Genomic DNA, 24,348 nt, shown 5'->3' on the forward strand with positions numbered 1-24,348 from the left:
TGATTTGAACAATTTTTTTATCAGGGTCTGAGTTCTGCCTCTGCCCCTCCTCTGAGCTCAGCTCATGTGCAGTAAGAAATCCAGGGATGGATTTTATCGATCATTGTTCCCATTGTTCTGCCATCCTATCAATCGAACCTCTCGCTGTGAAATATAAAATCTGACAGTCCTCATAAGGGCTGATATTTGTTTTAGTTTCCCTGTGTATTTACTTTACATGGTCACATCAGACTGATTTACTATCTCCCCCCCCCCCCCCCCCCAAAGGAGATTAAATCAAACTTTAACTCAACTTTAGCAAGCTTAACCAGACCCTGCAGCTTTGCTCAAATTCTAAATGATGTTTATTTGTTTCAGGGTTGAGTACATTTGATTTGAAGAAAATGATAAAATACATTATTTTGCTCTTGGCAAGTCTAGACTTTTAATGTGAAGGTCAACATTTGTAGAGTTTTATTCCTTCTGAACAGCTCAGTTTATTTATGTAAACTTATTTTGCCATTGGATAATAGTGATCTGTGAATGTATTTATGTATGTAAAGGTTATTTTAAATTTGTGTGGTAGAAAAGATTTTTTTTATTTTGAGGTAAAAAATATAAAGTTAGACCCTTGGATTAGGATGCTGTTTGAATTGGGGCAGAAGCCCTTTTGTTACTGTTGTTTTTATTATGCTTTTGTTTGTTTTGTTTTGTTTTTTTGTTGTTGTTTTTTTTTGCTATAATAAGGGAAACTTAATTTAGACCCAATTTAGACCCAATTATGCACAAAATAATTTATGATATATAAACATAATGTTTAATTAATTTAATTATTATTTTAATTCAGATGCGTTTCCTTGACTGAGGTTGTTAATTGATTTGTTTAACATTATTTATTTGTATACTTGCTATTTTCATTATTTGTTAATTCATTAGATGTTTATTATTTTTTCACAATATTTGTATATATGCCAAAGTATAATTCTTTTCAAAAATACAATAATTTAAATAGAATATTTGACTTTTGTTTTATTATCAAAATTACATCAGAGATAGGTTTTCATCATCTTACCTGGTATAAGTGAAAATAGAAAATGCCCCCTTTTCATGATTTTCAATTTATTATAAGAACTAAATTAGATATAATAATATATTTGATGTATGTAGAATATGAATCTCTAAACATGTTCAAATGTAGCAGTAAATTCTAAATCAAACAGCTAAATTGAAAAATAATAATAATAATAATACATTTTCCGTAATATGAGCCATTTAATGCAGTGGATGAACTTTTAGACCAGCTTTAGTTCAGCTGAAGAGTCAGTCATATGGTGTGTTTCCTCTCCTGCTTTGCCAGTGAAATCTGAGATCTCCTCATCATCTTCAGATGTTTCTCGTCTCGCACCAATCACACTGGCACATCTTACTTTGTGATTGTGACCTCATTGTCTTGATTACCCTCTGCCACCGCCAGCATCCACCTCCATCCTCTCTATCACAGGCACTGGTCCATTTCTTTTCTCTTCGTCAGCACAGGAATGAAAGGGGACAGGCGTTAGGCCGTTATAATTCATGCGTCAGCATTTAACATAATAATGAAAAATATGAGCATGTCCTTCTGAAAGTGAAAGCACTAAATTCCCCTGCAGAGTTCAGGAGAAGATATTGACAAAGCGGTTAGTTTAAGATTGAACATGTTTTGTTTACATCAGCCTGATCTCTGTGTTGCTCTCTCAGGGCATGCTGGGTTATTACTTGACCATCCGACAGAGTGAAGCTCAGGCTTTATTGCTTTTATAAATTATAAAAAAAAATTGCTGATGGTCTGATTGTCAGGTAAGTGCATTTCTGATGGTTTTTTCTCTTCTTTTCTGCTCAGCTGTTTCAACTCACAATTTCAAAGATGATGATTTCAGATATATATACATCTATTGCAAATATAGATTTCTTTTTTTTTTTTTTTTACTTTCAGTAAGCTTTTACTTCCTTAATATAATATCATATCATATATCATATCATGACATTTAAGATAAGGTTTAAATTAAATGGATTTTTAGTTTGAAGAAGAAACAAACATTAAGCTTACTTTGAAATATATTTTGGACAGAAATAACCTATTTTTTGTTGTATGTGTACTGCCATTGACATGAATTGGAATGCTAATGGTTAGCTTTCACCAGGTATTATATACCTCCTTTGACACAGCCAAATTTTCAGCCAATTTGTTTAAAGCTAGCTAGTGGGACACCACATTAATTGAGAATTTGCAGGGCTTCCTGATCTTCAAACCTTCTGTCTGTGGGGGTGCAGTCCTCTAGCAGCTGAACACTAAATCAGACCCCATGCAGTGGGCAGTTGGGCTGTGATGTGGATCAGATCAGTGCAGTCGTGTGTTATTACAGTAGTAAAGGACTCAGAGCTGCTGTATATCTACAGAAAGAGCAAGTAAGAAACCATTTCCAGAGACCATTTTCAAATCGAGATTTCATGCATATTACCAGGCCAACTGTGTATTCTGGTTTCAGGTTGATGAGCCAAGAACCCAACTTTTGAGAGTTGCATTGCTTTTCCCAGCTGGTTGGCTGTTTGTTCAGGTGTCCTGCAGTTCTAAACTCTCCTGTGGATTCTGAAGCGAAATCCTTAACCAGGGCAGATATGACATAACCATTTCAACAACGGAAAAAAAAAAAAAAAATGAGCAGGATAGAAAAAATCCTGATGCCAAAATGAACACAATTCAGTTTAATGAGAGGCTTATCCGCTAAAAATAGCTTTGTCTTCCTGATGTGATTTGCTTTCTTTGTACAGGGATTTTTTAGGAAATGCCTGCCACCCCCTCCTGTACGGGACAGTATATGTGTGACTGACAGTGAGTCTAGTAGTGAATGGTTTGCAGTCGTGATGAGGTTCTCAACCTTATCGGTTTGATTTTAAATCATGTATTGTGTTGCAGGACAGCTGGTGAGCCAGTTTAGATGGATTTAGTGAACACTTTTGAGTGATGATGCAAACTAATCACTGTGAAGTGAACAGATTTATTAAAATGATGAAGGAACTGATTCAAGACAATCAGACTCTCTTTTGCTTCTTTTGATAGACTATGGTGGTATTTAAAATATGTATGATATACACAACGAAGTATTTGATCAAAAATACATTTAAATGTAATAGTAATTTATTCTTGTGTTGCAAAGCTGATTTTCAGCAGCCATTACTCCACTCTTCAGTGTCATATGATCCTTTAGAAATATTGTTTTTCTTCTTTCAAAAAACTGATTTCTCACCCCAAACTTTTCAACATGATCATTTTCTTTTCAATATAAAATTGTGAAACTTACCAAATATAAAGTGAATAAAATACTTATTATTAAAAATGTAATTATTTGAATGCCATCAATAAAATACATAAACATATATTGTAAATATTTAGAACTACCAAACAGAAGAGCAAGAATGGTTTATGCTTGCAAATAGGTTTTAGCATGATATTTTTGTCAACATAAGTTTGAGAAGTGGTCTAGCAGTTGATTGGCTGAATCCAGCTATTGGTTTCTGTGATGACAGTCTAGAAAATGATCTGTGACAAGAGTCTAGCAGTTGTGAGAGTCTAACTGATGGTTGGCGTGTGTGTCTATGTAGTCAAACGTGTTTCTGAGGAATGCTGTATAACTTCTCACAGCAAAGACTGAACAACTGAGCTCAACGGAGCAGAAAAGGTAAAATAGCACAGCATTTAAAACACTGATGGAAAGGACTGACTCGGGCCTCTCATGACTTCTCATTTTCAAACTCATAAACTAAATCAGTGGGGAGGTGGTTTTTGGTTGAGGTTTATTGCATCAGTTGAGGGACTGTTATACATTCATGCCTTGGTGAAATGATTCATTCTCGGAGATACTTCTAAGGCCAGACATTTGAGTCATTTGCATTTTTCTTGTGAATATTCATAAGTTTCTGTGCTGTTTGGACAGCATAATCATCTGTCAGATGGTGCTGTGATCTCAGAGAGGGAAAGCACAAGCAGTACTTTTGTCTTTGAGGCAGTCGTTCACCTGACCAGCAGCACATCATCCACCTGCAAGAAAGCCAAGTGCTCCACCTCTATGCTGTGCTACGGGGTGTGTGTGATTTCTGCGAGTTTGACAACAACAAGTGTAGAGCATCGCAATATTGCTAATATATATATATATATATAGTGATATTCAATATGTATCTCAATATGCATTATTACATGAAATAATAATAAATAATGATTTAAATATTCTATTATTAAATATAAAGTTAATTTATGACATTACCCATATAAACTTTTTATACAAATTCAGATTTTCATGTTTCCACTGGTGCGCAATATTACTTTAGGAAATGGTCTCAAATCATGCTGGATAATATATAATTGTATAATTTACTATAATTTATTTTATTTTATATATATATATATATATATATATATATATATATATATATATATATATATATAAATGTTTTTTTTTTTTTTTTTTTTTTTTGCATTGAAACATTTATTTGAAGTGATTCTTTAAAATGAATCGATCTCCATTTTTGAGTTTTATCCTACATTTCATAGTGCTCTCATTCTCAGCAGGGAGCTGCACTGGAATTGCAGAAAGCAATTTACCATCCAGAAAAATCCCACACAAGTAAAATGGAAGCAAATTAGTGTCTCAGGCATTCCACGTCACATATCCATTCGCTGGTCATTTATTTCCACATCCATAATAAATAACATTTCATTTTATCGTTAATCACAAATACAGCTGTCATATTGGAGACGGTCTGTCTGGCGTAATCTGATTGTATTTAGTGCTCGTTCATTAGAGCAGCAGAGCTTCACTGCCTTCTCTATTAACTGGATCTGCCCAGCCGGAGTGAGTTTTTGCTCCATTTGTGTCTGTCTAATTGGGCCTGTAAACTGTGAAGCTCAGGGTAATGTGCAGATGTTCGTCCTTGTGTTGATGTGTGTGTGTGTGTCTGGACACATTCAGTGTGGAGATGGCAGTTCTGGTGGTGGTTTAGTAATGAGATCCATCTTGACTGAAGAAAAAGGATTATGCCTCTCATTTGGTCCAGAACCAAAGTTTCCGCACAGCCTTTTACTTGAGATACTAGAGGCAAAAACTTTTCAGCTGCTGAGTTAATTTTCATCTATATTGTCTCTTCTTTAACACTAGTAAAACATAATAAAACCTAAATCATTCGAATATGCTGATTTAGGATCGATATTGGAAACAGTTGCTTAATATTGTTCCTTTTTCCTGAAAATTTTAAATAACAGCATTTATTTGAAATATAAATATTTTCTAATCTTGTCTTTATTTTATTTTTTTCAATGTAACATCCTTGTTGAATAAAGTTATTAATTTCTTAAAAATAAGAAAAAAGAAAGGAAACCTGACAGTAAAAACTGTTTAAATTCACAGGGCCCAGGACAAATTTTTGTCGATTGTCTCCTGCTTCCATGGGCCCATGTGATCAGGCCAGTCCTAAAAGGCCCCTGCCAAGAGCAGAAGAGGCTGCTGCTTGAGTCTTGAATGTGTTTGTACGTCTCTTAAATCAGCAAGGGTCAGAACGTTCTTACAATTCAATTTAAACCTTATGTTATGGTTCCTATTGAAGTTATAGGCAGATTGGAAAGGAACTCCATTTAATTTTCTCATTAAAGGCAATTGTTTTTGCATTTGGTGCTGCATAAGTGTTCATTTTAGACACTGGTTGATCATGATCAATAATTAGGGATGTATAAAATGTTCCTTGTTGCAGTGATGTGCAAGTGCATGTGTGTGTTTATCTATCTAGAAAAATCCTACCTCGTTCTGGTTTGGAACAGTTGATGAATCACTATAAATATGTAATGGAGAACAAATGAACTAATTCTTTGTGCTTTTTATTATTTCCCAGTCTCTCTTCCATTCTGAAAATTGAAATAGAAGAAGGTGTCCAATGATCACTGTGTGCGATGAGAGGAGAGAGGAATATTGGTTGGGAGGGAAGCCCTGTTTTAATCTAACTCAACTAATAGGACTTATTTTATTTCTCTTTTATGTAATGAGAATAATAGATCTTTCATGGGGCCGATCAAACTAAACTGTTCTTTAATTATAAGTGGAGAACCTTGAATCGATAGTATGAGCCCAGCACAAGAAGGATTGGAACATCTCATTATTTAAAAAACTAATTTGGTTTTTGAACATCCATGCAATTACAGCACTACAAGTTCTGTCTTTTAGCATCTGTGTACCACTGTGTAAAGTAGGATAGTAAAGTTCATCTACAAATTTTCCATATAACGTTCATATAGTGATCAAAAACAATAAAACAAAAATTTTTGCCCATACGATTTGAGCAATATTCCAAGTATTCTGAAGCAATTCTATAGCTTTGTGTGAGCTTCTTATTTATGGAATAATGTTATTTTTGAGTTCCACACTAAAATATAAGTAACTATAACTGAAAAAAAAAAAATCTGCTAAGAATGTATAGAAATAGAATGTATTTAAAAAAAATCACATTACTAATATATTTAAATAAAATAAAAACTGAATATATACAAATGAAAGCTAATTCAAAATATTAATGAAAACTATAATAACATATAAATACTGCTAAGAAAACAGTAATAGGGTGGATATCTCCACAGTTCCTTCACTAAAATGACCAATAAAAAAAGTGATTAATTAAATTACCAGCCGGTTATGGTGAGGATGAAGAAGGGAGATGCTGACTTTAATCTGCAAAACCTTTATTGTTTTAACTGTGAACATCTGGACTTTCAGGCTACTGTGTTATTCAGATGATAACTTTCAGCTATTTCCACTACAATGAAAAGTCTTATCAGCAGTTGAATTTATGCATGTCATATTATTGCTAACTCAGCTGACATGGCACAAATCTATGAGTGTACAATAGTATGGCTGGCCAGCAGAGGGAGTTTCACTCATGAACTTTTTCGGGGATTTTGGGATCAGTGTAATTTTGGCCTTTGAGGCACATTTCATTTGTCACCCCTTGGGATGTAATTAACTTGGCGAATTAAAAAGACACTGAACAATCTTTGCAATTAGCAGTGGCTCTCATATCGTCAGATGAGCTGTATAGATGTCGTTGGGGAGGTGGAGATCTACTGATCGCTTTCCCTGCAAGCTGTTTTCATCAAGTTAAAATATAATTGAGACTCTCTGCACAATTACAGCATGTTTGCTTAATTTACCCCCTCTGAATTCAAAGTTTAATGTTATTTAGGCGATCATGTGATAGCAGCGTTTGCTGGTGTGTTCTGTTTAACTACAATTTAAGTGTCTGAGGTAGAATTTTACAAACACAAAACTAGCCAGTAAATGTAACTGGCCATAAACTTCAAAACATTAATCTATTTAACATTATATATATTTATTTATAAAAAAAATTCATACAAATATTTCAGAATTTTTCCCCTCAGGTGTTTCACGGCTACCGACGCGACGCGATAATCCTGACGTCGCAGCCAGTCGACCAATCACAGTCTTTGTTTATGTCAGCATTCCATCACTTGTAGGGTAGAGAAGAGACCGTTTTGGTCGCGTCGCGTCACGTTGCTTGCGTAGATCATGCAGCGCGACAAACGGCCAAAAAAAAGTTCAGCAGCTGCTGTCAGTTTCAGTTCCTGCTTCTACTCGCATTTCACGGTCTCCCCTGGTCAAATAACTCGGCGTTATTGCGTTGGTTTTATTGCTTTTTAATGTTTATGCTTTGGAGAAGATCTGAAGATGGATTATATTCAGTCGTTCAGAGACGCGATCGCTGGTAAAATCTGGCCTGTTACCGTGAGAGAAGTTCACTTTAAAGACTACTCTGATGCAGAAACGCCTCTGGAGAACGCACATGGAACACACATTGCAGGTAAGTTTAGTAGCTTTGTGTTTTCTCAAAAGTTTGACCAACGGATTGAAACGCGACAGTAAAAGTATTGACAATGCAGCATATGGCTGCAGTACTTACAGTGAGTTATTACTAAGAGAGTTTCTACGTGTCAGCTCCCCTCCTGTGCATTTGCATTGCATTTGACTTTAGGACTTTTGCGAGGAAGAGTTAGGAGTTCACATCCTGGCTTTACAATACATGTAACGTTAGAAGCATTTGATATTCTATAGTTTATTGCTGCATTGTTGTTTTGGTTTTGCTTGCTGCTCAACTCTGCTGACATATTCATGGTTTCTCTGGTTCATCATGGTCTCTAATGATTATGCATTTGTCTATTTTGGATATGATCCAATAATGGTCATGGTCTCTAATGAATATACATTTGTCTATTTTGGTTATGATCCTAAATATGCAGTATATAAACTTTACATTTAATAATATTTAATCAACTGCAGCTGCTCGCAGTTTCTACATGTAGTGCACTTATGTAGTTGTGCAGTGTGACATAAATTTGTAAATGTTACAGATATTCAGTGTTGTCAGTATTCATTCACTTGTATTATATTGAAAAGAGTGACTTTGATTTAAAATTGGTAACACTTTAGTTTAGGGACAAATTCTCACTATTAATTAGTTGCTTGCTAATGTGTATTACTAGCATATTGGCTACTTATAAAGCAGATATTAATGCCTTATTCTCCAATGCATTACCATATGTTAAATCCTAGAATCCTACCACATACCTAAACTAAACATCTACCTTAACTATTAACAAATCAGGTATTTATTGAGGCAAAATGTGTAGTTAACAATGAGAATTTTGTGACCAAAATAATAATATAATAATAATAATAATAATAAAAATCATGCAGATTTGGAATAATGCAAGTAAAAATGTTTAAATTCATTGTCATTGATTTAAAAAATAATCATTAAACAACTGATAAGGCAATGGAATTCTATTGGCCAATCTCTGTGGGAACCTATCCTGTTGTATTGGCACTGATAGACCTTAAAATAGTCCATGGATACATGTCTGAACTGCAGTTTTGTAAAGAAAGCCCAAGTGCTGTGAACACTTACATTGACAGCAGACTCTGTGTTATGTATTCTTGTCACAGTGAGCCATGAGTCAGGTTAATTGCAAGCCCTAATTAGGCCAGAGGATGACTGAGAGGCATGATGGTATATGCTGTATGATGATAGACATGTTTAATCTGGTAGCAGGCTTGAAATGCTGTTTATTCTGCAGTATAAATGTAATTTATTCCTGTGATGCAAAGCTGAATTTTCAGCAGTCATTGTTTCAGTCTTAAGTGATCCTTAGAATTCATTCTAATATACTGATTACTGCTTCAGAAATATTTCTTATTATTATCAATGTTGACAACAGTTACGCTGCTTCATATTTTTGTGGAAACTGTTTTTTTCAAGATTGTTTGATGTATAGAACATTCCAAATTATTTGAATGATGCATATATAATGCATATACTAGGGCTGTGCAGAAAAAAAAATCTATCAGGATTTCTTGGATCAATTTTGCAATTTCGATTTTAATCATGATTTGACACACAGAGACATGCTTTACACTCATAAATGCATTCACTGTGAATTTGAAACATTTCCAAAGGAAACCAGTTGGGTGATTCTCACGAAATCGTAGTTTCAAAGATTTCATATATGACATTTAAAAAAATGTTTGTATCAACAAATTGTCTTTTTAAGCATTAAGAGCCGGGTCTGAAGTGTCAGTGACCATAAATTTTAAAAAGTTTTACTGACAATTTAACAACTTTTTGAACATATTTTCCAAAACATGTCCTTAAAAATCTCATTACCGTAACACTCTGAAAAGTCCAGTGATGTGGGGAAAAATAATACATTTTCACATTTTTAAAAATGGTTTTATAACAGTCATGCACAGTTACTTGAAACTCTGGAATAAAATATATTTTTATAATAACATTTTTATGTGATTTTGAATTATTTCTCTCATTACCGCAACACCTTCTGCATTTTGCAGCCAATTTTTTTTTTTCAGTAAAAACTGAAATATTTTCAAAATTATGTTGCAAACCTGAAAGAACACAATGTATAGATTCTGCACATACATTTAAAAGCAGACTACTATTTTTCCATTTCTTAAATAAATCTTAAAAGAACACATGTTGCGGTAATGATACATAGGTTACGAAAATGAGGTTCATGATTTCGGTAATGATAATAGGCATATTAAGTATGTGGTATAGTCAAACAAATAATATTTAATGTAGAAAATAAATTAGATAATATTGGCATAAATTATTTTGCAGTGCTTCATAACTAGATAACATAGGGTATAAACACCAGGGGCCATTTTCACAAAATATTTTAAGTGAAACTAAATGTTGCTCCTAACTCCACATCTTTAGGACTCTTCGACTCTTCTTCAAGTACTTCATAAAGTGTTTTTTATGTAAAAATCAGCTCTTAAATCTGTGAAAAGTTAGTGGTAGTCAAGAGGACACCTAAATCACAAAGACCAAATCCTAAACAATCCTAAAATGGCTGTTTCCACAGCAATCCAGTTTGGATTTCTTTTACCTTTGTACTAAATCTTACTGTCATATCAGCCATAATAATTCTAGTCTGTTAATTAAAAGGCTGCTTATACATATAACAATTATTTATAAGATTCAGACATGTAGAAGCTGACAATTAGCTGAACATATGCTTGTTTAATTAGTGACACTCTAGTTCAAACTTTATTTGAATATTTCAACATTTTTATTTTGAAATCTTTATTTGATTATGGCAACATGATATCTCATTCTACAATATTTCTATTATAAAATAACTGACAGAGATCCATCCCTTATCAGCCAATCACTGTGGGTGTAGTTAGTAATCATGCTGACATCATCCATACCAAAAAGGTCATCCTCACTCTTTTTTTTAGCTTAAGATTTCTCCCCATTCCTTAGTAAAATTCTGTCACAGCTGCTTTATGAATAGGTTTTATGAGAAGCAGTTTAAAGGGCACCCTGTGGTTTTCCACAAAAATAAATACTTAATAGTGTAATGTTAGAAAACAAAGAAGACTAATATTAGTTTTGTAATTTTAGTTTTATTATTAAAACATTATTCACAATACATTATTACAAAATAATGTTTCTTATTTTATTTTATATTTTATGTAATAATCATATAATTATGTAATAACTATTTATTAATAGTCATTGACAGTGGGAATGTAGTCTTTGATAACTTGGATTTTTTTCTTTCTACTGAAAGAGTTGGTTCTGGTAAAGAGTATACCCAAGTGTTTACCTAAAGTTTTTCCAAAATCGCTCATTCCTAAAAAAATGATTCACAATATATTTTTATTTTTTCCTTAAAGATGTTCTCATTCAATTTAACCCTAACCATTCTATAATAATTGTTTTTGAATTAGAATTTCAAACTGCTGCATTTTTTCATATTTAAATACACTGCCATTCAAAAGTTTAGCATCAATAATAAAAAATAAAAAAAAGTTTTTTTAAAGCCTCTTCTGCTCATCAAGGTTGCATTTATTTGATCAGAACTACAGTAAAAACAGTAATATTATGATAAAGTGATTGTTATCTTTTTAATATACTTTAAACCAGAATTTTATTTCTGTGGTGACAAAGCTGAATTTTCAGCATCATTACTCCAGGTTTCAGTGTCAAATGATCCTTTAGAAATTATTCTAATATGACATACAGCCAAGTATGGTGACCCATACTCAGAATTTGTGCTCTGCATTTAACCCATCCAAAGTGCACACACACAGCAGTGAACACACACACACACACACACACACACACACGCACACACAAAGTTCTGTTGCTCAGTATAAAAATCATTACACTTATAGAAAGTCCTCATAATGATAGATGCACCAACAATTTTTGATAACTACTCCTGCTGTAACCTCTAATCCATAATGTCTCTCTCCTTCCTGGGATTTGGTGGGTTGGTATAAACGTTTTCTCTGAAATTGGTCACCCTAGCCTTTGCTTAAACTTTTTGGTTTTGTTATTAAATAATATTTAATTTAAAAACTCATTGTATACATTTAACAATAGTCTGTATGATTAAATTCTCATTACCGAAAAAGAGGTTCTCTCTACCGCAACTGGCCTTAAATTGTTGCGGTGAGTGAAAATGGTGTTGTGGAGGATGAGGTGTCTTAGCATGTTTTGCTAACAACAGAGAAGCCATGATGATTTACCTAATTTTTACTCTGTGTATATAATCAGTCATTAATGAAGTATATTTTCATAGAAAATTTGTAATCTAATATTTTTCTAAATGTGGAAAACTACCCGTTTCGGTGATGATAATCAATTTGTCGTGTACACGTTCTGACAAGAGAATTTTACACTTTTAACTGGAACAATATGAAGATATCTGCCTACCTTGTTGGTATTTCGAAGGTTCTGCCTCATGTGTTGCTTAATTTAAAATCAAGATTTATATTTTAAAAAATTTGTGTGCGTAAATTACCCTCAAAAAATATTGCGGAGGATGAGAACATTAGTCATGGACACTTTATATTTCCACTATTGTATCATTATTAGTATACATGAATATTCAGTGTGTCGTTTTTCTGTCATGTGAAAAATTATAGAAGAATATCCATTTACTTTTTTCAGAATATTTTAATTGTAATTTGTTTAAATTACAACATAACATAAGTTAAGATACAGCTGGACGCATTGCGGTAATGAGAATAAAATGCAATAAAATACAAAAATAATTAATTCCTATGTTGAAATTACTCTTTGTGCAAGGTAGAGAACAGTATTGTCTTTATTATGGTGTTTTTATATATTAGTAAATTGCATGTTTAATATCTAAAATCACTAGTGACATGGCGTTTCAACTGTTTCGTGAGAATGACCCAGTTAGAGTTTTATCAAAAAGCTGTAACGTGTCTAGAACAGACATAAGGCAAAATCATCGCTAAGTAAAAGTGTAACAAAATGTCTCTAGAACAGACATATGGTGAAAAAAAAATGTGGGTAATCAAACCATCAAAACAAAAAATCAACACATTTTTGTTGCATTACCAGAGCTGTCTTGTGTGATGTATACTGTTACATTACCTTAACAACTGTAAGATTTTGGTCATACAATAGAATTCTAGGCCAGAGAAGAGTAAATTGCAAGGATTTGACTCCTGTGAAATTGCCAAAGTACAGCGAATGGCATTGCACCACCGGTTCACCACAACCTTCAGTTAGACACATAAAAGGATAACTGCGGAAAACAATATTGCTGTCCTTTCCATGTGACACTTATCAAAGCAGTGCAATGCTGATGGCACCATGTAAGCCTATTTGCATAAATGGATTAAAAAACACAGAGTTCAAAACAAATGGAGCACATCCTTGTGTAAAGCGTAACTGACTGTGGGAAATCACATTTCTGCATTGCAAAATGAAGCATTCCTTAAATGCAGTGAGGATTGATAAGTGTTACAGTTTTTTCATGCAATAATCATTATAAACATTATTAGGGGTGCTCCGATCACGATCGGCCTATTCGAGCTCTATTAACAACGGCTCTGTGTAGTAACAGCTGCTCTATGTGAAATCACACACCTGATGGAATTAACCGCTGATTAGAGAACCGGCTTTACTGATGAGATACGCATTAACGATCGGCCGATCGTGATCGGAGCACCCCTAAACATTATCAGATATTTTCATTTATTAGTCATTAATAATATGATATCAGCCCCAAATGCTCTGTGTTGGAATTTCAGAAGTCTGTCTATTTGTAAATGTGCATGCAGAACATTGAAATATTGGCACAACGTTTTCTGGAGCGCTTCTGGCCCCTCATTACGGGAGATGGACCAGTCTAAAGAATGAGTGGGCTTCACTGATGCTGTGCTGGAAGCACAAGGAGTCCATTAGCATACATCTGCACTGGCTTTAGACGGACGTGGGAGGCACAAGACATGTCCTGCTTTTCTCTAGATCACCCCCAAAGATGAATGGGGGGAGTGGGTGTGTTTTCATTACTGAGTTAAGACTAATTCCTTGGTGCATTAGCCAGTTCTGTGCTGGGCCAACCCAAGAGGTCACGTGTGGATGCCAAAACAGTTAGAACTGAAGCTAGCATGGCATGATCTTTTATCTGCAAAACTGTCTGTCTATCTAGGGCACATGTATTATTATTTGTGATATACAGCCAAGTACGGTGACCCGTACTCAGAATTTGTGCTCTGCATTTAAGCCATCCAAAGTGCACACACACACACACACACACTGTGAACAGCCATTTATGCTGTGGCGCCCGGGAAGCAGTTGGGGGTTCGGTGCCTTGCTTAAGGGGACCTCCATCGTCGTATTGCTGGCCTGAGACTCGAACCCACAACCTCAGGAGAGTCAGACTCTCTAACCACTAAGCCACAACTTCCCCTGTGATAATGATAATAGTGTATATATGGTATTTAGTTCTTACTTATATATTTGAATCTATTAAATGTAAATTAATATATATTATATAATTTAACACATTAAACAATGACTAGAAATGCATCCTAATGACTATTTTATATCTAAAAATATTTTAATAATATTTATAAAATTTTATAATATTCATATATTTTACATGTAGTAAATTTTTTTAAAATATTTTTTAGTATTATTATTATTATTATTATTTATTACATTTACATAATAATGTACAGGGTGTATATTTGATGTATCAAATAGATGTACTAACAGTGTTAATTTAGTACAGTTCCGATTCTATTATAGTTTTTATTAAATCAATTTAATATTCATATATTTTAATGAACATTTAGTTGTAATTGTAATGTAATATAATTAAAAAATATATAGTACTAATACAATTATAGATACTATTATAGTTTTTTAAGTCTATGTTATTTTTATTAATATTTATTTCAGTATTAGTTATTTTAGTTAAACATAAACAAGGAGATGTTGCTTTTGGTAACTAACTGAAATAAAAATTACTTTTTAAAATATGTTTTATTTTATTTCAGTTGAAGTTTGTTTTATTTAAAGTAACATTATATATATATTGTTATATATATAAAAAAATGTTTTTACTAATATAATATATAATAACCCGGATAATTATCTGTAATAAATGTAAATTAGCTTAAAAATAAAAAATATATATAGTTTATATTATATATAATCATGTTGAAGTGCATTGCTTATTAAATATTTAACAAATGAAAGGTACATCATCGAATTTGATTATTTTCTGTTTTGTTTGGAACTTGGATGCAAACCAAAAGAAAAGCATTGACTCCATGGACATCACCTCTGAACTTCATTGATTGCTCAAAAGTGTTGTTGCCCCAGTGGTGTTTATTTTGTGCTCGTCTAGACTACATGCTAAAGTAGCAGGAAGGGTTGACGCTCAGCGAATCAAACTTTGCCCTCTACTCAATAACCTTTTAAATTCTGACCGAGCATTCAGGCCGAGTGAGCTGTTTACCTGCAGCACAGCGGCTGATCTTTCAGCTCCTATTTTTTCCCCTCTGACCTGTATTATTTGTCCTGCTTTCCTGATGGTGGATATGGATTTAGCATTAAAGCTGCCACAAGCAGTGAGATGAAGAATAGTAAAGCGTCTCTGCTGAAGTGAAGTGTTGAGCTAGATGTCACGTCTCATCCCAATGTGCTCTTTAGTCATGCCAATAAATTTGAAGAAGTCTCGTTCTTTATGCCATGTATAAATCATAGGTCATGTCTTAGAAATCATGAATCATACCTCCCATTATAATATAATATAGAATATATTATAGAATATACCAAGCTGTATAATCTTTACTTATATTGTTTTTTTTTCTCTCCTTCATTTTCGTTTATTTTTTTCTCCTTTGTTCTTTTTACTTCAGAGGGACTGGAAATTTGCCTTTTGACTGTTTTGGGTGCATTTACATGTATTTAAATGTTAATTCATTTACATTGTCTTTTTTTTTGATAAATAATAAATAAATGTAATAGTTTTTTTCTTATATTGCCACATGAAACGTCGACATGCATAGAGACTTTAAATGAATCTCTGAATCATTTTTGCACTGGCTTTTTTTTTATTTATCATCCGATTCATGTTACACAATATAAAAAAATAAAATAACTGATATGATAACTTAACGCAGTGAGCAATAAAGTGTGTTTAACATTAAAGTACTATTTTTTTAAATACCATGCCTTTTTCTTATTATGTTTTAGTGTTGTATTCCTTAAATAGTAATGATTCTTGCTTAATCAACAAGTATCCCATTGTTCAAATCAATATTCAACCTCCCTACCAAACTCTGATATCTTCAGCAGTTCTCACACGATTACGTTAACTCATGACAGCAGCATAGAGGCAGACTTTGGCCACTGCTTTATTTGATTTGCAAACTATAAAGTGCTCACTAAAGCAATAACCGAGTGGATGGAGGGATCTTGCTGCGATTAGTCACCCTGGAGTGAGTGCTAATGAGAGGCTTTGGTGCGGGTGACACACACGGAGCCACTGACAGGATCGGGGTTTGATTAATTGACCTGGGGTGGGTGTTAATGAGGGAAAGGAACAGGCCGTGTGGATTCCGGCGTCCAAACTGCAGTCCCAGCAAACATACACACACACACACACCAGCTACTGTGACAGTCTGGGCCGTGACAACTGCTGGGGACTTTGAGCTGTTCGGTTCAGTGAGCAACTTTGCCATGTTTTTCCCATGACTGTTACTTGTCCCTTTGCTAAAGGGGTCATAATGAAACAGGATTTTCATTGTATGTTTGTAGTAACAAGTCTGATGTAACATGTACTCTTCTTAACTTATTCTAACATTAAAACTGACCGATAACAGCTAGTTAAGAAACACATTTAGTCATTCCAGATATATTCGTTAGGTGAGAAGACATGACACATCAATTCATTAGGTTTACACTGGTGTAAAATGGGAGAGTTTTGCTTTTTATTTTTTAGGTTGCAAAAGAAAACACTGTGTAAATCTAGACATAATGTGTTTTGTTAAATAAACTATGTAAAATTGCATCTGAAAGTTTTTTTAAGAACTTTCCACAATATTTCTGTCACCATCAATAAATATAAAACTATAAAATAATTATATTTTTCATAGTTTTACTGTTTAAATTTGATATTTGTATAATTTTTTTATTTTTATTATTAAATAAATATTTTATTTATAAATTAATTCTAAATTTAGAAATTAAAAATGCTCTAAGATGGATTCAAAATTTATTTGGTCTAAAAATAATTCCCCGCAGTCTGAATTGTATAGTCTCACAGTGCGTTCACACTGCCGGCGTCGAGAGCGTCAAAAATCGCTCTTGCCGCTCTGCTCACGACGCTGCAGAAAGATTTGTGAGTTCAGACGCTCTGATTGTGATGGGTATTGAAGAGAGGGGACTCAAATGCGAGGGCAAAATGACAGTCTTTAATCCAACAAAGGAAAGCCACAGGAAAATCCAACAAAGGAGTACAAAGATGAAAACTAAGGAAGACCCGAAGGCTGGGTTAAACTAACACAGGAAACCTCCGTGGCTGGAACTACCAGAAGGCTGGCGAGGTGGAGGCTTTGACTGGGCTCAGGGGAGAGCCGGGGATCGGTGCTCGCAGTGCGGGGCGGTAGCGGCGTAGAACAGCAGGTAAGGTTCTGTGGGGTATAAAGGGTGAGCACAGAGGGGTACAGGTAGCGATAGTAGACAACTAACTTCACCCCGACTAGACAGGACAGGACAGGACCATGACAAACTGCTAACAAGGACGCCAAAGGCAACGGCTTCATTCGGAAGTAACAATCTGACAATGAGACACGGGAACGAGAGGGTAGAAGTAGCCCAAATAACAAGGCAAGATGAGAACCAGGTGGAGGGGGAATTATCTTAATGAGAAGTGAAGACAGCTGTGACACATAAGCGAAGAGCGAGGGAGACAGGAGGGGAAAAACCAGCAGGGGGAGACAGAGGGAGAAGAAGAGAGAGATAGAGACAGGATCATGACAAGACCATGACAGTACCCTCTCCTCAAAGAGCGCCTCCAGGCGCTCCAGCGGGGAAATGCTGGCGAGACCGGAGGAAATCATCAATGAGCGAGGGGTCCAGGATATCCTTAGGGGAGACCCAACTCCTCTCCTCAGGACCATACCCCTGCCAATCGACTAAGTATTGGTAACCACGACCCCGACGCCGCCTATCTATGATCCTGCGGACGGTGTAGACCGGGGAGTCTTCGATACGAACGGCAGAGAAGGACGTGGGAGGGGGGGAGCGAGAGGTCGGTTTAACGCAGGAGACGTGAAACACCGGGTGAACACGACGAAGATTATGCGGCAACCGGAGTTTGACGGCGACAGGGTTAACGATCTTGATAATGCGGAACGGCCCGATGAAGCGGGGAGCCAGTTTACGGGAGTCAGACTGGAGGGGTAGATTAGATGTAGAAAGCCAAACCCTCTGACCCGCGGCATAGCGAGGACTCTTGACACGCGATTTATTGGCAGCCACGCACATGCGTCTCTTAGAACGACAAAGTGCGGATCTCACCCTCTTCCAGGTTCGTTTACAGCGACTGATAAAGGTCTGAACGGACGGGCAGTGAGAATCGGTCTCTTGGGACGAAAATAAGGGCGGTTGATAGCCGAGGCAGCATTGAAAGGGAGAGATACCAGAGGCCGAGGAGGGGAGGGAATTATGAGCATACTCAGCCCAGGAAAGCTGTTCGACCCAAGATGAGGGATTGCGAAAGGCTAGACTGCGGAGCATGCGGGCAACAATCTGATTGGCTCGCTCGGCCTGGCCGTTAGTCTGTGGGTGAAAACCCGAGGAAAGGCTAGCAGTGGCCCCTATGAGACGGCAAAATTCTTTCCAGAACTGCGAGGCGAATTGCGGACACATAATCAATCATAATCTGGGCCGTTTCCTTCGCAGAGGGCAGTTTGATAAGAGGAATGGGCCCATTGAAGAACCGCTAATCGTGTGGGAATGGGGACAAAAAGGCTGCCCCTAGGGCAGTTACGGGGAGTAGCGACGTGAGAGAGAGCGCGTTTAACCTGTCTCTCGATCCCCCAGACCGTAGCCCCCACCACCCGACCGGAAGGGATAATTTCCTCTCGGGGGGTGCGGCCGATCGAGGGATCGAAGAGTCGAGACAACGCATCTGGTTTACCGTTCTTAGAGCCCGGACGGTATGAAATGACAAAATCAAAACGCGTAAAGAAAAGGGCCCAGCGAGCCTGACGCGAGTTCAATCTCTTGGCGGAGCGAATGTATTCTAAATTGCGATGATCCGTTAAAACAATAAAAGGGACAGAGGATCCCTCTAACCACTGCCGCCACTCACCCAACGCCAGGCGGATGGCGAGGAGCTCTCGATTCCCGACATCATAATTACGTTCAGCGGGGGAAAGGCGGTGGGAGAAGTACGCGCAAGGGTGTATCTTATTATCCGACGCTGACCGCTGGGAAAGAACGGCTCCCACCCCCACCTCGGAGGCATCGACCTCAACGATAAACTGTCTTGAGCTATCTGGGGTGCGGAGGATGGGTGCGGACGTAAAAAGGGTCTTTAGCCGGTCAAACGCCTCCTGCGCAGAACCGGACCAACTGAAACGAGACTTAACCGAAGTGAGGGCAGTGAGTGGCGCGGCCACCTGACTGAAGTTGCGTATAAAGCGGCGATAAAAATTAGCAAAACCGAGAAAGCGCTGTAGCGAGACACGAGACTCAGGGACGGGCCAATCGAGCACGGCCTGGACCTTGGTAGGGTCCATTTTGATCCCCTCTGCCGAGATAACGGAGCCTAAAAACGTTATAGACGAAGCATGAAAGGAGCACTTCTCGGCCTTAACAAAGAGTCGATTCTCAAGCAAACGTTGGAGAACGCGGGGAACGTGCTGCACATGAACCTGGAGAGAGGGCGAAAAAATCAAAATGTCATCGAGATAGACAAAAACGAATAAATTGAGCATATCCCGAAGGACGTCATTGATCAGAGCCTGAAAGACAGCGGGGGCGTTAACCAATCCGAAGGGGAGGACCCTATACTCGAAGTGGCCGAGGGGCGTGTTAAAGGCGGTCTTCCACTCGTCCCCCTCCCGAATGCGTACGAGATGGTAGGCGTTACGTAGGTCGAGCTTGGTAAAGACTTTTGCCCCCTGCAGGATATCGAAGGCTGAGGACATCAGTGGCAAGGGGTAACGGTTCTTAATCGTGATGTCGTTCAGCCCCCGATAATCAATGCATGGGCGTAAAGAACCGTCTTTCTTCTTAACAAAAAAGAATCCGGCGCCGGCAGGCGACGAGGACGGAACGATTGTGCCGGCGCTGAGAGACTCAGATAAATAATTCTCTAAAGCCTCCCGTTCGGGAGCAGAAAGAGAATAGAGCCTACCCCGAGGGGGCGTGGTCCCCGGGCGGAGATCAATAGCGCAGTCATACGGACGGTGGGGCGGAAGAGACATGGCTCGAGAACGGCTGAAAACCCCTCGCAAATCGTGATACTCCTCCGGAACCCCAGTCAGATCTCCCGTCTCCTCCTGCAACACAGAAACAGAAGACACGGGGGGAACAGCCGAGGCTAAACACTTAACATGACACGACAACTTCCAAGACAAAACAGACCCCCTAGCCCAGTCAATGTGTGGATTGTGAAGTTCTAACCAAGGGTGCCCCAGTACTAAAGGGGTAAAAGGAGACTGAAAAATTAAAAAGGAAACTGTCTCTTTATGGTTGCCAGAAATGGTTAGAGTTAATGAGATAGTCTGTTTCTGTACCCTAGGTAGGGCGCTGCCATCAAGGGCAAATAAAGAGGTGGAGTCTCTTAGCGGTGTGAGCGGAATACCTTGTTGGAGCGCCCACTTCTCATCCAAAAAGTTTCCCTCGGCCCCAGAGTCGATCAAGGCCGCACAGGAGGCTGACGACCCCACCCACTGGAGATGCGCTGGAAGTATCGTGCAGGAAGTGGAAGGGATGGACTTAGTGGTAGCGCTCGCCAGTAACCCTCCTCCTACTGGCGAGCGTTGGCTTTTACAGGACACGAAAACACAAAGTGAGAGGCACTAGCACAGTACATGCAGAGGCGGTTAGAGATCCTCCTCTGACGCTCCTTAGGCGAAATACGCAGACCACCCAGCTGCATGGGTTCCGGTTCTGAGTGGGAGGGGCTGACTCGAGGCGGCGAGAAGAGACTCTCCTCTAGGCGATGAGCACGACGGCGCTGATCAAACCGTCTCTCCACCCGGATGGCCAGGTCGATAAGGTCGTCGAGCCGGGCGGGGATTTCACGGACGAGGACCTCGTCCCGCACCTCTGGAGACAAGCCCTCCAGGAAGCGAGCAGTCAGTGCGGGCTGGTTCCACCCACAGGTGGTAGCGAGGGTCCGGAACTCAACGGAGAAATCCGGCACGGATCGTCTTCCCTGCCGGAGTGTGGAAAGTCGACGGGACGCCTCCTCTCCGTAGGCGGAACGGTCGAAGACCCGGATCATCTCCTCCTTGAAGCGCTCAAAGGTTGAGGTGCACTCTGCCTCCGTCTCCCAGTTGGCCGTTCCCCATTCGCGAGCCCGCCCGTGGAGGAGTGAAAGAACGAAAGCCACCTTGGCCCTCTCCTTAGCATATGTAACGGGCTGGAGCGAGAATACCACCTCACACTGGGTAAGGAAAGCGCGGCACTGAGTTGGCTCACCCGAATAGACCGGAGGATTGTTTATCCGAGGCTCCGTCTGACCCGGAGGAGAATAAGAGGCGGAAGGCTGGAGACGCAGGTTGTGGACCTGGCTGGACAGCTCGGACATTTGGGCAGCCAAAGAACCGACGGCGTGTCGGGTAGCGGAGATGTCTTCCTCATGCCTCCCGAGGAGGACGCCCTGGTGCTCAACGGCGGTCTGGAACGGACTGCCACTCGCTGAGTCCATCGTGGTCAGATTGTTCTGTGATGGGTATTGAAGAGAGGGGACTCAAATGCGAGGGCAAAATGACAGTCTTTAATCCAACAAAGGAAAGCCACAGGAAAATCCAACAAAGGAGTACAAAGATGAAAACTAAGGAAGACCCGAAGGCTGGGTTAAACTAACACAGGAAACCTCCGTGGCTGGAACTACCAGAAGGCTGGCGAGGTGGAGGCTTTGACTGGGCTCAGGGGAGAGCCGGGGATCGGTGCTCGCAGTGCGGGGCGGTAGCGGCGTAGAACAGCAGGTAAGGTTCTGTGGGGTATAAAGGGTGAGCACAGAGGGGTACAGGTAGCGATAGTAGACAACTAACTTCACCCCGACTAGACAGGACAGGACAGGACCATGACAAACTGCTAACAAGGACGCCAAAGGCAACGGCTTCATTCGGAAGTAACAATCTGACAATGAGACACGGGAACGAGAGGGTAGAAGTAGCCCAAATAACAAGGCAAGATGAGAACCAGGTGGAGGGGGAATTATCTTAATGAGAAGTGAAGACAGCTGTGACACATAAGCGAAGAGCGAGGGAGACAGGAGGGGAAAAACCAGCAGGGGGAGACAGAGGGAGAAGAAGAGAGAGATAGAGACAGGATCATGACAAGACCATGACACTGATGTAGACCGAATGCTTATTTTGTATTTAAAGCGGCCGCAAAGCAAACATGCTTGTTGATCTCATGCAGACTAACCACAAGGAGGGTAACGTTATAAGTTAACCTCATTAAATATTGTTGTGGACGAAGTATTAAGATCCTTTACCTAATAATGTATAAAGCACTGTAAAAATACAATGCAATAATGCATTTGATGATGCAAGTAATATTCTTGCATTGAAAATGCTACTTAAGTAAATATAATCAAGTATAAACATTACTTAATGTAAGTATAATCAGGGAAATTAGTTTAAAAGTAAACTGGAACTACAGTACTATATACTATATTATATCATTATATTATTATTCCTATTATGTTACTGCACATCAGCAACTCACCAGGAAAATGAACAATCTCAGACACCTTGGTCTACGTATCGCTTTTAATTAATTTTTTTATGTCCCTGTACGCAAACAGACAGACACATCATCGATTATTGCAAACGCGAAACAGGAAAAATCAACCTGTCCTCCATTGTGTCGCGTTCTCTGTATTCCTCTCAAGCGATGGACTTCTACGTTCTGATTGGTTGCTACGTTCAAGTCTTGCTGTGCCCCGCTGCTCCTCGCCGCTGCTCGACACCGGTTTACATTGAAAATCAATGACTTCCGGTCACTTTGACGCTCTCGAAGCCGGTGGTGTGAACGTATAGTCAGTGGTTATTATAGAAGTCTTAAAGCTACAGTATAGCCTAAAAAAAAAAGAGGGGATGGAATATGGTCATGAAAATCTAATTTTTTACTAACATTTTTGCACAAAAGATTATTTTTTGACACAGATATTTTTATTAGCATTAGTCAGAAATCAGATTAGACTAATCCTATTGTTATATTAAATAATGTGTGTTTAAATGTAAATACATGATGCACAGCCATGGTTACGGATATCAGTTACATGTTGCTTTTACATGCACTAATATATGTAAAGAAAGAATGCGAACTTGATAACGGCATGCAGTCATATTAGCAAAAGCATTAAAATCATGCTAATTCATCACATGCATATACTTTACAGTGTGTTATATAGTTCATACTAGGACAGTTTTTTTGTTTGTTTTGTTTTTGTTTTTTATTTAATGAAAGGCCATGTACAATTAGTGTTACTTTGTTACAAAATAGGTAAAATGTTACAAATGTATCTGGCTCATGAATAATATTATATCATTTGCAACTGAAAGGAAAAAGGGAACAGCTTGTGGCCTTGTCCCATATTTCCAACCTATGTTATGTGACCACTGAATATTAGTAGTGGCCATTATATTTAGGACACAAAATGCTAGATATTCAGTGAACCACAGTACAATGGCTGTTCCAAAACACAGTGAGCTGCCTGTGTAGTGTTCCAAATCACTGACTTAAGAGGTTTCACTTGAACTAGAATGCTGCCTATGTAGGCAGCAATGCAGCTCACTGGATTTGTGATCAGATCCAATGTGTGTCGTGGGTACTGAGAACAAATGCATATTTATTCAAGAGATTTGTCTTATTTTGTTTATGGAGAGACACCAAATCCATCGTCGACGATGGATTCGGTGTCTCTCAGACACACATTGGGCTCTTTGTTTAGTTTCAATGTGGCAGCTCTTATCTCAGCGTGTGAAAAGCAGATGATACACACACATGTGAGGGTTCAGTTCCAGACAGTTTCACCATTTTTCATAGAACTTATCTCTGCTGTGTGTGTGTTTGCTCACTCTGTTTCTCTTTGTGACTCATTCCTCGGGCAATGCTGCTGTACTGGAATACATAGACATTAGCATATTAGCATATATATCACCATATAACATACTATCACCTTATATATGTGTGTTTGTGTGTATGTAGATAGATAGATAG

At 38.1% G+C, this 24,348-nt stretch overlaps 1 protein-coding gene across 3 annotated transcripts in view; it reads left to right on the forward strand.

Moving 5' to 3' along the window:
- Positions 1 to 24,348, forward strand: part of LOC128030390 (oxidation resistance protein 1-like) — a 115,798-nt gene that overhangs the window by 43,852 nt on the left and 47,598 nt on the right. Inside the window, exon 1 of one of the 3 annotated variants that reach the window (XM_052617960.1) lies at positions 7,556 to 7,872. The exons of the other annotated variants lie outside the window; for them this stretch is intronic. Within the exon in view, the coding sequence (XP_052473920.1) occupies positions 7,740 to 7,872 (133 nt within the window). The 5' untranslated portion in view covers positions 7,556 to 7,739. Of the gene's footprint in view, positions 1 to 7,555; positions 7,873 to 24,348 lie in introns of those variants that run through there. 3 annotated transcript variants of the gene reach the window in all.

This window comes from Carassius gibelio, chromosome A16, assembly GCF_023724105.1.
Source record: "Carassius gibelio isolate Cgi1373 ecotype wild population from Czech Republic chromosome A16, carGib1.2-hapl.c, whole genome shotgun sequence".
Taxonomy (NCBI): Eukaryota; Metazoa; Chordata; class Actinopteri; order Cypriniformes; family Cyprinidae; genus Carassius; species Carassius gibelio.